Source organism: Melanostigma gelatinosum (assembly GCF_949748355.1).
Source record: "Melanostigma gelatinosum genome assembly, chromosome: 7".
NCBI lineage: Eukaryota > Metazoa > Chordata > Actinopteri > Perciformes > Zoarcidae > Melanostigma > Melanostigma gelatinosum.
Genome location: NC_136640.1, coordinates 6205856 through 6220051, shown reverse-complemented (window position 1 = coordinate 6220051; position 14196 = coordinate 6205856). Strand labels below are relative to the sequence as shown.

General features: G+C 43.6%; 1 protein-coding gene across 5 annotated transcripts in view; it reads left to right on the top strand.

The window, feature by feature from the left end:
• Positions 1–6441: 6441 nt before the first annotated feature.
• fli1 (Fli-1 proto-oncogene, ETS transcription factor) overlaps positions 6442–14196 on the top strand; it is a 32483-nt gene continuing 24728 nt past the window's right edge. For 2 of the 5 annotated variants that reach the window (XM_079272672.1, XM_079272671.1), the window contains exons 1-2: positions 6442–6545; positions 8378–8462. In XM_079272672.1, coding sequence (XP_079128798.1) covers positions 8424–8462 — 39 coding nt within the window. In that variant the 5' untranslated portion in view covers positions 6442–6545; positions 8378–8423. Of the gene's footprint in view, positions 6546–8377; positions 8463–12837; positions 12974–13091; positions 13139–14196 lie in introns of those variants that run through there. The other 3 variants (XM_079272674.1, XM_079272673.1, XM_079272675.1) reach the window with 2 other exon arrangements.

Below are 14196 nucleotides of genomic sequence, written 5' to 3'. Positions count from 1 at the left end.
AAGACGAGTGATCTCTGCATTGCATTGCGCTGCATTCACATTTGGCGTAAAGGCAGAGACTATTTTGGCTCAAAACCCTCTCTGAGTTCATCCTCTACTAAATCATAGTGTCTCTGGGTTAAAGGAGGCAGGCTGTCCTGATACAGAAAGGCAAATTCAGCTGGGCGAGTGGGAGGATGGAGGATGGAGGCCATCACTCTATATTAGTGATCTAAAGACTTCATCAGGTGAGTCATAGACTGCACTGCCATGTCAAAGTGTAGACGAGACCAACTGGTGAGAGATGCAGTTCCGTACCCTCTACAAGCAGGTGGCAGATCGGTTTCCAGGGCACCAAAGACAGCATGTGGGGCGAAAGGAGCAGCGCTGGCCCCGTACAGTAACATCCTGTGTTGATGTCTGAGAGCAGGCTGTGGCATCACATGTTTTGTAAGAAAAATCTGAATCTGCAATATCTAGTTACTCGACTAATTATCAAGTCAGTCAGCAGGTCAACACTTCTTTCATGCCCCCATCAAACACGATGCAGTGTGCAAGGAGAGAACCTTTTCCAAAAGAGTGTTTACCAAGTGAAAGCAGGCTACTGCGATCACTCCGTTCCAGATCGGGGGTTCTCTCTCTACTCCCTATCACTCTCTTACTCCCACTCTCCATCTCCCTCCATCTTTGCCTCTCGCTCTCACACACATGCACAGAAAAGCCACGCAATCTCTCTACCCCGTCTCTCATCACCACTGTCTGGCAGGGTGGTGTTTCTTTGTTTCTCTCCAACTTTTTTACTCCCAGTCTCATGCGCCGATTCCCACTTCCAACCGCCAGCCGCCCCCACTCACCCACACTTCACTCACCCCTACTCCCACTCCCTCCTCTTACTGTGCAGAAAACCGAGCTATTTTTAGAGCTCAGTTGATGGTTCAAGGATGTTAAGTCCATACTGTCCCATGGATTTTCATGGAGGAAACAGGCTGTTTCTCTTTTTGCCCCCAAAACCTTCACTTCATTTCCTTCTCTGCATCCTCTCTTTCCTTCTCAGAAGCCCCCTCTGTAAAACACCCCCGTGCTAACACACTTTCTTTTTTCTCCCATACACACTGTAGCCTCAGCCTCTCTCTAACCACCCGATTGTCAACACACCACTGCCATGCTCTCACTTCCCTCCCTCACACCCACACAATTCTCTAGTTTTCTTGCTCTCGTTCTCATCTTCTTTCTCTCTCTTCCAAGCAGCGAGCTGTTTTGCTTCCTCTTCACGCAATCTGGGCCCTTCACCAGTCAGACCGCTCTCCCACTCGGCTGGCTGTGGATAGAAGCTGCTCCTCACAATTCTGACTTCCACACTGGAAATCCAACTCTGGTGTTGACTTTTGTCCAATTGTATAAAATAGTAACTCCAAGGTCTTGATACAAGAATATTAGAGATCTACGTCGTCTGACTTCTTCAAAAATAGATTCTTTTTTGTAACTTGGCAAAAAGAATTACAAGTTTAGTTCGTTAAGGAGCAAGTTTTTCAGCATTTCTCAACTCAAAGGTTTGTTTCTTGAGAAAAGTTTTAAGCACAAGCCTGACATGACACACTGCTGCTATCTCACTTGTTTCACAGCTCAACTCTGCCCTCTATCACTGGATCGCTGCAATGCAGGTCAACTTCAACTCACCTTTTTCAGCAGTATAGCGTGACACAAGCCACAGCTAAATGTCTGCTCGGCTATGAATACAAAAAAAAAATCGTTTTTTTTGTACATTGTATTAGTGCCTGTGACTTTGCCAAATTGAAAAAAAAATCTCTAAACCTAGTTTTTCTAAAAAGCTGACATGTTGAGGTCTTCTGTCAGAATGCAATCAGAGAGCTGGCATGGCCACCTACTGGCTTCTGTGCGTCTCACCAGCCGTCTCAAATAGCCCTCACCATATGTTAACGCTTTACTCCCCAAATACCCACGATGACAGCGTCGCCCTGTCTCTTTAAGACCTGGCGTGGAATGCTGTGGTTTTTGCCTAGGCGTTTGGGGTAGTGCCCTCACCCACACATAAACACAACCCTAAAAAGTGACTGTGACTCGCTGCCTGCTTCACTTGAGTGTTTAAAGGAAGACAATGTCCTGCCCCCCCCCCTCTGTCAGAGCACGGCTGCGTGTGCTTCCTGTTCACATGTTTGTTTGTGCCACAGGTGAAAAGGGAGGGTGCTGCTGTGGTCTTTGACCTCAACCCCCACAAAGGCAGCTTGGAATAGGAAGCAAACATCTTCAGATATTTGTAAACAGCATGTTGCCTTTGGACCAATCACAGGTAGGTATCTTAACGGTTAATACAAACACATTTTGTATTAAAAGAAGAAAAACCTTTTCTTAAAACTTTTAGACTTCTTTTAACACTGAATCACCTGAGCTGATCTGCAGCACAAATAAGTGACTCGCCGCTGCTTGTTCGTTATGTCTCCCACTCTGAACAAAAGAGTGCCAAAGTCCTCGATGAGCCGCTTCTAGCTTGAGCCAGAGAGCCCTCCAGTGGTGACAGCTGGCAGCAGCCTTCCCCATGAATAGGATCAATAGGCGAGCTCCCACTTATTAGATCCAGATTTGACCGTCTGACGGCACAGATGAATGATTTTTGTCGTCTGGTGAGCAGCCCACATCGAGTTCAGCCTGTCAGACATGTCTGGGGGGACGTGGGGGAGGAAAAGAGAGACGCGGGCCTCAAAAGCCTTGAGAATGCGGGACAGGGGTAAACCCTAAACCTGAGAGCTCAGCTCGGGCCTCGCAGCCTTCCAGGGAACAACACTTTTCTTATTGAGCCGGCGGGCCAGACCCAAATGAGAGGTGACAGCATATTCATTTCACTCAGTGTTTTTCTTTAAGGGCTTTTTAAAAATGCTGCTGAATGATGAGCGGTCAGTGGATTTATAGTTCGGGGGATGATTTAGGTTCTCTAAATGGCACTGCTTTCCTTCTGCTCTCGCTCGCGCTGCTTTTTTTCCACAGGAGCAGTCATTTTGAGAGGCTTTATTTCACCCTCATGTTGTTCATGTAGAGATGACCCCCCTCACCCCTCACCCCTCACCCCCCCACCCTCCCTGCCAACCCAAGATTGATTTAAAATGTAAAGTGAGCACCTTGTCTCCCCATGCCCAGTCTGGGCTAGAGGCAGGGTGTGTCCACACTTACAGCTGAATGGACATAAGATAAGTGGTCGAGGGAAACCAGGTATGCAGCCTCAGAGAAACTCTCACACACTGCAGACGCATAAAGCACAGACACACGCTAGACACTGACCCAAATGCGCTCTAACAACATGCATTTCGTCTCGACACCACATGTCTCTCCACAAACAACCACTCTCCCGAGCTCTCCCACCCCCCCCCCCCACACCCCCACCCCCGGGGGCAAGAATACCAAAGACTGAAGGGATGAGGTCACACAGTGGACGCATCAGCGGTTCACTCTGGACCTGATGAGTGGCAACACATCAGGAGGCATTGGGGGGTCGTTAATTTATAGGGATGCTATTACCTTCATGCTTGCCTCATAAAAGGACTGCCTTGCTTTAATTTAATACTTCCCCTTGCTAATCGTCACTGCACAAACAAGCGGGCTGCTGTGTGAGCGATTTCTTTCAACGGACAAATTCTTTGAATTTTGTTGTTGGGTGGTATCTTGTTAAGGTGGGCAAACCGTCGCAACTCTTCTCGAATCTATCTTGTTCTTGTCATATGCGAGTCTTGAGTTAGTTGTCGAAAGCACAGCTCCTGTTTCTTGATCAGGCCTGTGTGTTAAATCGTTCACGTTGTAATTCGGTGCAGAAATAAATGATACAAATGTTAAAGAACTTCCACTCTTTTGAACATAAGCCGTGTGTGCTTGCACGCTGTTCCACGTCTGGCCCATGACTGCCCTGAAGCTTGCGTGAAACGATTTGATCCTGTGCCCTGCCTTCCCTGGTGCCACACTGCCATTTTCTCTCTCCCAGAGGACCAAAGAAAGAAAAAAGAAAGGGCTGGAATTTGACCGATCTCCATCTCCAGATCATCTCTCGGTAGCCCCTTCAACTAAATAAATAACTCATTACAGTTCAGAGTAAGGAGCTGCATTTACTCCACGCGATGTAATCGCAGCTGTCTCTAGGTTGCACACATCAACTCAAATACAAGTGTTTTTGGTGGAATCCCAAGAGAAGGAGCGCTGAAACGTGAACATACCAGTGAGGAAAGACTGGCAGCGGAATGCGTGTGGAAAGCTGTTGATGGCAGATTGTTTGGCCTCGCTGCACAGTATTAAGTTTGCTAAAAAAGTACAGAAGGGGATTCTGTCAACAACATTAAAGCGTATATACATAGAGGCCTATATGTGCTCATAAATCATGGAAAACAATAGAGAACCCTCTGGCTGACACAAGAGGCATAATCACCCAAAAGCCACATTCCACGTTTAATGTCAATACCATGGCAAAAACTAGAAGTCCTGGATGGTGCTGGAGTTGGTGAGACAACCAGACAGAGGAGGTGAGGCATTAGCAAATATATTCTGTATACGGCACCATTTCAGTACAAGAAAGAGTGTTGCCACATCCTGTAGAATAACGCATGGACGTTTAGACAGTCACGGATGAATTCAACTACCTCTGGTAAGTGACATGGCGCTATAATGTCATCATGCTTGCTGCTGTGAGGTTAAACACGAGCAATTACTTGCAAATGTTCATTAACTTAGTGAAGGTTTGGGAGAGTGGATGCTATTTTGAAACAGTTAGATCATTCTAGATCCACTGAAATGTGATTTAACTTAAATATATGCTGATAATGTTGATGACCAGTGAGTTCTACTAAAAACGTTTTGGACATTAAGGTTTCCATCAAAAGCAGTTTTTTATTGAATGGGTCCCACAAAAACAGCTAATGCATCTATCTTTATTAATGTTATAATGAATATCTGGTATATTTCTTTTCTTTGTCTTTTTTTTGGGGGGGAGAATTTAATATTTGCTGTTCAAATGTGTTAGAAAAGTTATTCCACTGTATCCTGAGGAAGGCCACACAGCAGGCGCATGAATGTAAAACGGATGTTGGGATTTCCGTCCATTGTTTGGTGCTGGGAACACTGTTATCAATGTTGTTGTTTTTAATCATTGCATTAGGAAGCGGTGCCACAAACAGAAGGTCTAGCCGGTGATGAAAGACGACCTTTTTACCAAATCAGCCCCAACACTGTAAAAGAAAAGAAAAAAAGTTGTATTTCGTCTGTTTCTATAAGTGATTCTTTTACATGATGTATTGTCGTTATTTTATTTATTCCAGACTTTTTCTGTCACGTCATTACCTCACTATTTGGCAGAAAATAACACATGATACAAACTAATCACGAACAATCACTTTTTTTTAATGATGGATGCTTTTTGCAATGAGCACGTGAAATGTGCCCAAATTGCAGCAGAAGGCCCCTCGTCTCACTCGGCTTTGGCATTTCATTGTTGGCTCTCCAATGCAAAGAAAGGCGACTTCTCTGTTTCACCTCGGTTGCTCCAGAGGAAAAAAGGGCGACCTTGATGAGGCTATAAAAAGCTATGGTTGGGCGACTTTCCTCACCGTGAATTGCCCCACATCCTTTGGAGGGGGACTCTTGGTCGAAGATGAGGGGCAGCAATGTGAAGGAAATGAAGTTAGTGAACTGAGTGGGGTCAACTGAGCAGGAAAAGACAAAGCCGCTGCAGAGGAACTGCTGCTGGTTGTATTCCTACGGGAGCTGTCACCATCAGGACAGACAGCAACATGAATGAATATCAAGCACGCCAGCTGATTGTTCAAATACACCGTGCTGATTTGAAGTAAGCATACGTGCCTTCATCATCATCAGCATGACTGAAAGAAATCGTTTTTTTTATTATTTAGAGAGGCGTGGAAATTAATAAGATGATCTATTTTCTCCAACGCCAAGATTGATCCTTGCCGACGTTTCATTGGTTGAGTCAAATGTTCCAGATGTTCGGCTTTCTGTTGTTACAATGCAGGCCTAAAATACACCTGAACACACTTTGGTCGACGCCTAATTTGCGGAGGGGAAGGTGTGAGGACAGTTTCTTGGAAGCGAAATTTTTTTTTTTTTGCAATGATGTTTGTGACTGTACTGAGTTTACCCACATGCACCACTGCTGCTGCGATATGTGTGCAAAGTTACAGTCCAACGCACATACATGATTTAAAAACATCTACAAAAACAGAAGAAATATTCAACGAGATATGCTACACTTTTCTTCTCATACAGCAGATTTATGACGCGCTTTTCTCTCTCTGCTTTCCCCTCATTTCATGGTTCAGTGGCCTCACACGGCAGGCAAGGGGAGGTTTTCTCTCGCTGCTCATTGGTCGCGGCTCTCCCGTCTCAGCAACATTTCCATTCATACACCACGGCGCTGCTTTTCAGCCCCTTTCTAAATAACTCACTGTCATCATCATTGGAGAAACGGCTTTGCCTGCACCGGACTAATTATCTAGAATTGGCGAAGGAGTCATTCGATCGAAAAAAAAGAGATCATACAACCGGCAGGAAAACGACAGGTGAGTGGAGAAAAAAAGAATCGCGTTTTGTGAAAAGTCCTGCTCAGCTATACTCTGTAGCGTAGGTGCGCGTGCAGGAGGACAATCAATCGTTTCACTTGTTTTATTGTTCTTATTGATGCACAGTCACATTGTAAAAAAATCAATAAAAAGCAGATTACACCTAGTGGATGTTTCGGCACGAGTCCGATAGCGGAATGAAACTGTGACCTCCATCTCGGAGCTTTGGGTTGATGTTAAATGTCTCTTTGCTCTACACACGTGTTATTCAAAGGTTCACCTTATTCAAGGTCTGAGGTAAATAAGAGTTTTGCTGTCGAAAAACACTGAACTTGTGTCAGCTCGTCTCTTCGCAGTCTCGGGGCTTTAGTCTTTAGTCTGTATGTAAAAAAGGAAATTGAATACGTATTAGCTGGAAATCAGTTGGCTCTCGTTTATGATGGATAACAGAGAGGTAAGATGCTTAAAATGTAACACTAGAGGGGTCCCGGCCCACGGGGCTGTCTCGGAGGGAGGTTCACGCCGTTATTCACCAGTCCTCCTCTGCCTAATTGGCTGCAGATGCGGTGTCCTATGCTCTTTTTACCGCGTAGAAATTGGATGCATTTGGGGAACTTTATGAGGCGAGCCCTGCGTTTGCCTCCAGAAGCCGAGAAGACAAAAAAACAAAAAAGCATTGGTCCAACAAGTATTTATGCCGTGCCACGTTTATATGGAACCTCTCTCTTTTTTGGGGGATAATTTATCAGGGGCCAAGAATTCAATGAAAATCTTGAACGTGAAATTGCGCATTAAAATAGGACAAATTTGAGTGCTATTAAACCCCTGGCTGCGTGTATGAAAGGTGTGCGTCTCCCCAAGTCTGTTTATTGTTTCATTTTCGCGTCTTTCATTTTTAATTGTATTTTCGGTATACTGGATCACAAGTGCATCAACCACTAATTATGCTGAAACAGATAAAAGACTCCTGCTTGTATATTCATTATCCTGACAGGTCAGAGCACACTGAACAGGAGAGTGATACGCCTTGTTGAGACAACGTTGAACTTTAGAGGTCTTGAATGAGGTCCATATACGTTCATTTGCTTTATCACACAGTCTATATAACAGCCATTTGTGATGGTATATGCCACTGCCTCTCGAATAATTGCACAGGGAGGGAAGGGCTAAAGACACCGTCCTCTAAGTGCCCTTTCACCCTAGACTTTGTAAGCTGCACTTATTAAAGCGAAAAGTGTTTCAATATGTGGAAAGCTTGAGGGGGAAAACGTGATGGGGGTGGGGATGGGGCCCCTCTTCTTCTTATTCTCATTGCCCAGCTCCCATTGGGCGACTTGGAGTCATTCATCCATGTTAGCAGTAGGTCAGTGGTGTATTAGTTGGTGTTGTTAATGTACGGACAGTGGTAATTAAAACCCAGCCGTATCTAATACCTCTGACCACTCTGGAGAAAAATGAGACCTCTATGGCTGGATCATAGGATTATGTGTGCAGTCAGGCGTACAGGGGGGCATTGAGCAAATTTGACTTTCCCTTTATTTCGATGGAAGTTTAAACCATATGTGGAAGTTCACAACACCCGCGGTACTTTGTGGATGTTTGCTGTACAGCGCGTAGCTGTCATGTCAAGTGTAAGTGACGTCTTGATGGCAGGAGGAAAATATACAGAGCGTAGTATTTGTTGCTTTCAATTTCAGCAGAAAGTCACATAAGCATTACAATAATCCATATAAAACGACACATCACGCATCCCGTTGAAATGGAAATGATACAAAAATGAAATAATAATAATAGTAAAATATTATTAATACCCTTTATTTTCCTTTTCTCAGGGCCCATTGGACACTGAGCACCCTTGGGCCTGTCTGTCAAGTAGACATGTTTCAAACTGTCCCTGACACGTCGTCTTACGTCAAGGTAAGACACCACCGTCTCTTCGATCAGGTCATTTTGGAGGGACAAACTAGGGGTCCTTTCATTCAGTTTTTTTTTGGTTATTGAGGGTGAGATGTTCATTGACCTATTTTCTACCCAGTCTAATATGCAATCTGACAAGTATCCCCAATCATTTCCATGATAGAAACAAGTCAAATTAAATGTTTATGGTGCACTTTATTCGACAAAAATAAAAAAAAGACTTGCAAAATGATAATGGATGCAAGGCTTATTGTATTTGATTGCCACTTTGTTATTTTCCCCTTCTGTTTGTCGCTCCAAAGACACTTGTTGAAATGTGGCTCTGTTGTGGTGGATTTTATTGTCTAAAGAAATGCTGCTGTTATGGCTCATTATTATGTTTGACGTCATGATCCCCCCCTCCTTCTTTCTCGTTCTCTCGTTCTCTGCCACAGTCCAGAATGTAAATAAACCAAACAGCGCACATCTGGTTTTCACATTAAAAAACTACATCGCAACGTGAATACCTGCAACTGCTACATACCCGAGGCACTGAAACCATTATATAAATATAAATATAAATATAAATATATATATATATATATATATATATATATATATATATATATATATATATATATATATATATATATATATATATATATATATATATAAATATATATATTTATATATATATATATATTTATATATATATATATATTTATATGTATATATTATATGACCATATACAGTCCACATAATATCAAGACGTGCACTTTGCTCGCATTTCGTTAATCAGTTAATTTCGCAGCATGACGTTTGCTCACATCCATCGCAATAATCTTCCGAGGGTGACTGCTCGCATTGTGCCTCATTTAACTGAGCCATTGTGCAGAGGCGAGCTATGGTAATATCTTCATGATCAAGGTATTTTTCCAGGGCGACTTGTTAATGTTTTGAAGACTTATACCCCCGTCTGAATAAGGGCTCTTTTCATGGAGCCATAGCGTTGTGCCACTGCAGAGAGACTCGGCGTTTCAGGGCTCAGAACAATTCCTGATCTGTTGTGAGAGAGTTGAATCGTGCGGAATGTTTGAGGAGAAAATATTCTTTTAAATGACTCTTTCTACTCCCTAATAAAAGACAGGAGGCCAATGAGGAACAAACAGAGGTAGTGGCACTTGAACAAGGAAGGAGTTAACTTTCAATTCCACAGGGCTTGCATATAGCTTCTTTGATTTGCTGTGGAAATGCAGCCTGGATTATTTCTGTTTGTTCTGATTCCAATAATGTTATTTTTTATTATTATTATTCTGCCCGGGCTCAGAGGTAGCGTGCATTTTTTTTTTGCGTGCAAGTGTGTGCACTCCCTGGCTCAGCCACATTCAGAGAGATATTGGTCAGTATGTGGCACGCCTCAATACAAAACTGAAAGAAATATTCCTCGTTCAAGCGAATCCACGGCCCAACATTTGGTTTTGTTTGGTTAAGGCCAGGCGAGACTGGAACTCTCCAATAAAAATAAATCTCACATTAATTATGGCCTAGAGCGAGGGGCCAGACAGTTCGTGCTTATATGTGCTGCAGACTCCACTTTTTTTGCCCTCAGTATTTTGTCTCGGGCTGTCTTTTAGCCCGAGAGGAGGAATGATCTGAATACAAATATGCTGTCTGAAAAACAGCAAAGTTAGCAGGGCTCTCATATTGACTGGGACTATTTTTTCTTCTTCTTCTGGTTGATAACAGTCCTCCGAAGTGTTACTGGATACGTAAGTTACGACACATTCTCACTCCCAACTCAGGACTGATCCAATGAGGTGCTACCTTTCATTTTTTGACCACACTATAAAAAAATGTGTATAAAAACCACAAGAAAAGAAAAAAACATTGCTGGGGCCAATTTGCCATGTTGATTTGTTTTGAGAAAGTGTTGGTACCTTGGCATGCAGCTGAATCAAGTCTGTGCCTGATTAAAGATTAAAGTGTGTCCGTGTTTCCATTTTGACAGACTGCTTTCACTTGCAAGGCCTTTGCGACGAATAAAACTCCTGATGCTCACTATCTCTATAAGACTGTGACCAAATTCTCCATACACTAAATCTTAGCAGATCTTATGAGCTGAAAAAGAAAAGCTGGGCCTAACAATTGAAAGGCTGCTGAACATAAGCTCTGCATAGTGTCCGCCCACCTCTGGCTGGTTGCCCCAGCGGAGAGACAGAGGAGCTACTGGCTCGTGGTGTAAGGAAGAAATGTCTGGCTGTCTAGTTCCAGCGTCAAGCCAGATGTTCTGTGGTTCACTGTGTAAACCAACTTGCATCTGTTTATTGGCCTTCCAAAATGTTTGTTACCGCTGTATTCATTATGGTCTTGGTAGGTCCTGGACCCCCTGTCTTCTTAATAAGCTCTATGACTGGGATGGCAGGTATTTTGATACAGAGCGGGAGTGATCTCGTCTGAGGCAAGCTGTTGGCTGATTAGAATATCAGACCTCCCGGGAAAACGTGAAGGCTTTGTGTCATTCGAAAAGCATCCTGGAAACTATTTCTTAGCACTGCATTTAATTATTTCCACAACCCAAACTCATTAGGCTGCGATGGAGGGTATGAGCGCACATTCCTATTCAAGGAATCCAAAGACGCACATCAGTAAAACAAACTAAAGGAATCTGGTGTTTTAAGAGATGTGGTTCTATTGGTCATAAAGCCCTGTATGGTGAATCACTGGAGGTCAAATCGTAAGCACCGCTTTAATTTGCCACTTTATCACTGATCCATTTTCAACAAAACACCGATATGCAGGAATGTATAGAAAAACAAAACAAAAAAAGAAACCAAACCAGTCACTGAAGAGTTAAACAAGGTGTCTCCCTTAATTACACGAGTCTGAACTGGCCTCAGGCAGGAGAAGCCTTGACCCTTAGCAGGATCCAGATGTGGTGGTCCCAAGGGTGGGGGGCCTCGGCCCCACCAGACCCCCAACTAGAGAGCAGACTAGCCGGCCCTGCTGTCAGTCGTTGCGGCGGCGCAGTCTCTGTTTAGCCACTCTCGAGGCAGAACTTCAACACTGCAAAAAATATTCATCATCACAATTTCAACTAAATCGTATTATATTGTTCAACTTTGTTTTAAAATGTTAGTGTAATGAGAAACATTTAATTTGATTCAATTTAAAGTTTTTGTTTTTATCAAATGTGATTTTCTTAACACTGGTGGAATGGTCGATTATTAGAAAGTCACTGAAATAGTACAATATGGGTAGTGGTTTCCTTTAAATCTCTAAATCTAAATGATCTACTTGTTCGACATGCGTTTCATTTGTCACTGAAATGCTGAATGTGCTGTGAAAAAAGGACGTTTCTTGCAGTGTTATTGGTCTGGTCACGTTCAGACCTGGCTCCATGTCTAGCATCTGCACTAAAATTATGCTAGAATTGATGAGGGCAATTTCATAGGGCAGACAAAGAGGGGGGGGGGGGTGTACCTATGTGGGGGTGGGGAGTAAGGTATTTTTCTTTTTAGGCTCAATCAAGTATAAGGGAAAACCATTGAATAACAACAGAAAACCCATTACTATAATGCTAATGCATTGAATACATTTATGTCCCATTTTCAACTGCGCCTTTGTTTGCATTGTGTCCATTCATTCCTGCGCTGAGCAGCAGACGCACACGTGTAGAGCAGACCCTCAGACTGTAGTGCGGTTAGGAGCTGAATGCTTGGGTTTTATTAATGGTGTTTCAGGGAAACTTCACAGAGAGCTGTAACAAAAAAAAAAAAAGACAAGGTGTCTTGCCATAGGTGTTCATGGTTTCAATCCGGTTTTGATTTAGAGCTCGCTCAGCAGTAAGAGAGAAGCATCTGTCCACATTAAAAGATACACTTTATTTCATGTATCACTTTCGCTGTGAAATATGGGACAAAACAGAGAACCGGCTGATTTGCAGAAGGATGGATGGAGGCATGGCCAGATGGAAGTTTGAAGTGTAGGCGTGAACCAAAAGCGCTCCAGAACATGGGATCACATCATTTAAGAGTGCCCTGCGACAGTAAGCCTCATTCACAAAAAAAAAACTCAGTTAAATGTGTGGAGAAATAACTCATAATCTGGACAAATAGAAAACACTTCCACACCATCTGTGACACTATTGGGAAAGCAAAATACACAAGCCTATTCTACAGCGGGCAACACGCAATGGCTGTGCACGACGCAGGCAGTCATCCTGTAAATATTTCCGAGCAGAAAAACATAACAGCGGAGCGAACACTCAATTGTTTTCCCTGCTTATCTCTCTGGGACAGTATCCTGCTTTTTTGAAGGCAGGGCTTTCGGTGACACACAGCTTCCTCTTCAACCTTCTCAACAGTGGTGACTTCACTTCCCAAATTTAGAAGGAGAGAAAAAACTCAATCCGGTAAAAAGTGTCTCTTTCTCCCCGCCACATACCGGGGGCTGGAATTAATTCAGGAGCGTGTCATGTTTGGGATATTGTCGGGGTCCGCTGAAAATTGCGCAAAATGGACGGAACTATTAAGGTAAGGGTGGAGAACGGGGTGTATGAGTTTGTGGGAGAATGCTTTTTCGGAGTTGCGCCTCCTTTTTTTAAAGCAATGCGTTGAAATGCCCGTCTGTGTCGGTCTGTGAGCTGGGACCTCCAATCTGACGACGATGAGCGGCGTTATTCTCTCTGTCTGAAAGCGGTAACCAGAGTTCCTTATTTTACTCTTTATTTGAAAGCAGTCCTCTTTTTTTTTTAACAAGCTACCCTGTTGTGAGGATACGTTAACTTGTGGACTCAGAGCTAAATCAGAATCACGCTTTGGATGTTGGGGGACCAAGCGCAAAATTACGCACGTCTGGAATAAAAGCAATAAGGAGTGGCTGTTTCTTTTAGACACGCAGAATGTACTTTCATTTAGGTACAAGTAATCCACGAGGTCGACGATTTGGTTTAGTCTGGACAGCGAACGGGGATTGAGCAATGACTGGATGTACCGCTGGATACGATGTGTCGAGCTGCGCAACAGCGGTGTGGCACATCGCCCGGCTCGGTCCGAAGATCCTGTCGTGGGTCAAACAAAAAGTGTGATAGTTTTGTATTCACAAAATAAATACCCTTTCTCCCTGTGTTGCTGTTGATAATTGTAACTTCTCTCCCGCCGTTTCACGGATAGTTTTGTGAAAGTGTAAGGATGTCATTTGGTAACTGCATGCGGTAACTGCTCAGTTTGCAACACTTAAAACCCACACGCTTCACAATGATACCTTGGCTTGCTCCTTATATAGTTACACAACTATTTTGAAACGGTATGTTGGTAGCAAGAGCGCCGGTCTCCATTAACTTTGGCTACTGGCCCCCGACAGTCAAATTCCAGATGCATTATGGCTGCAGCCACCAGATGTTGAATGGCAAGTCCCTAGTTCACCCTGCGATGCGTTTGGTCTGTGTCCTCCGGTTAACAAGTGTATGAACTCAGAAGAATGCAGCGTCTGCATTTGCTCTTGTTGTTGCTGAAAAGTAATGCGACGTGTTTTCTTTTGGAAATTTAAAGTAGCTGGTTTGTGGCGGCTGGGTGTGGTGTGAGTTTTGGAAGAGTGTAAACGTTGGCCAGACAAAAATGTCAGGCTGCATATATAGTCACTTCAGTCCCGTCATTCAGCGTTCACAGCGCTGTGACTGTTTTGTTCTGTGTCGGGGATGAAAGCCATGCTGCAGGAGGACATTGATGTCTCAGCCTGGATGTTTGTAACAAAGCAA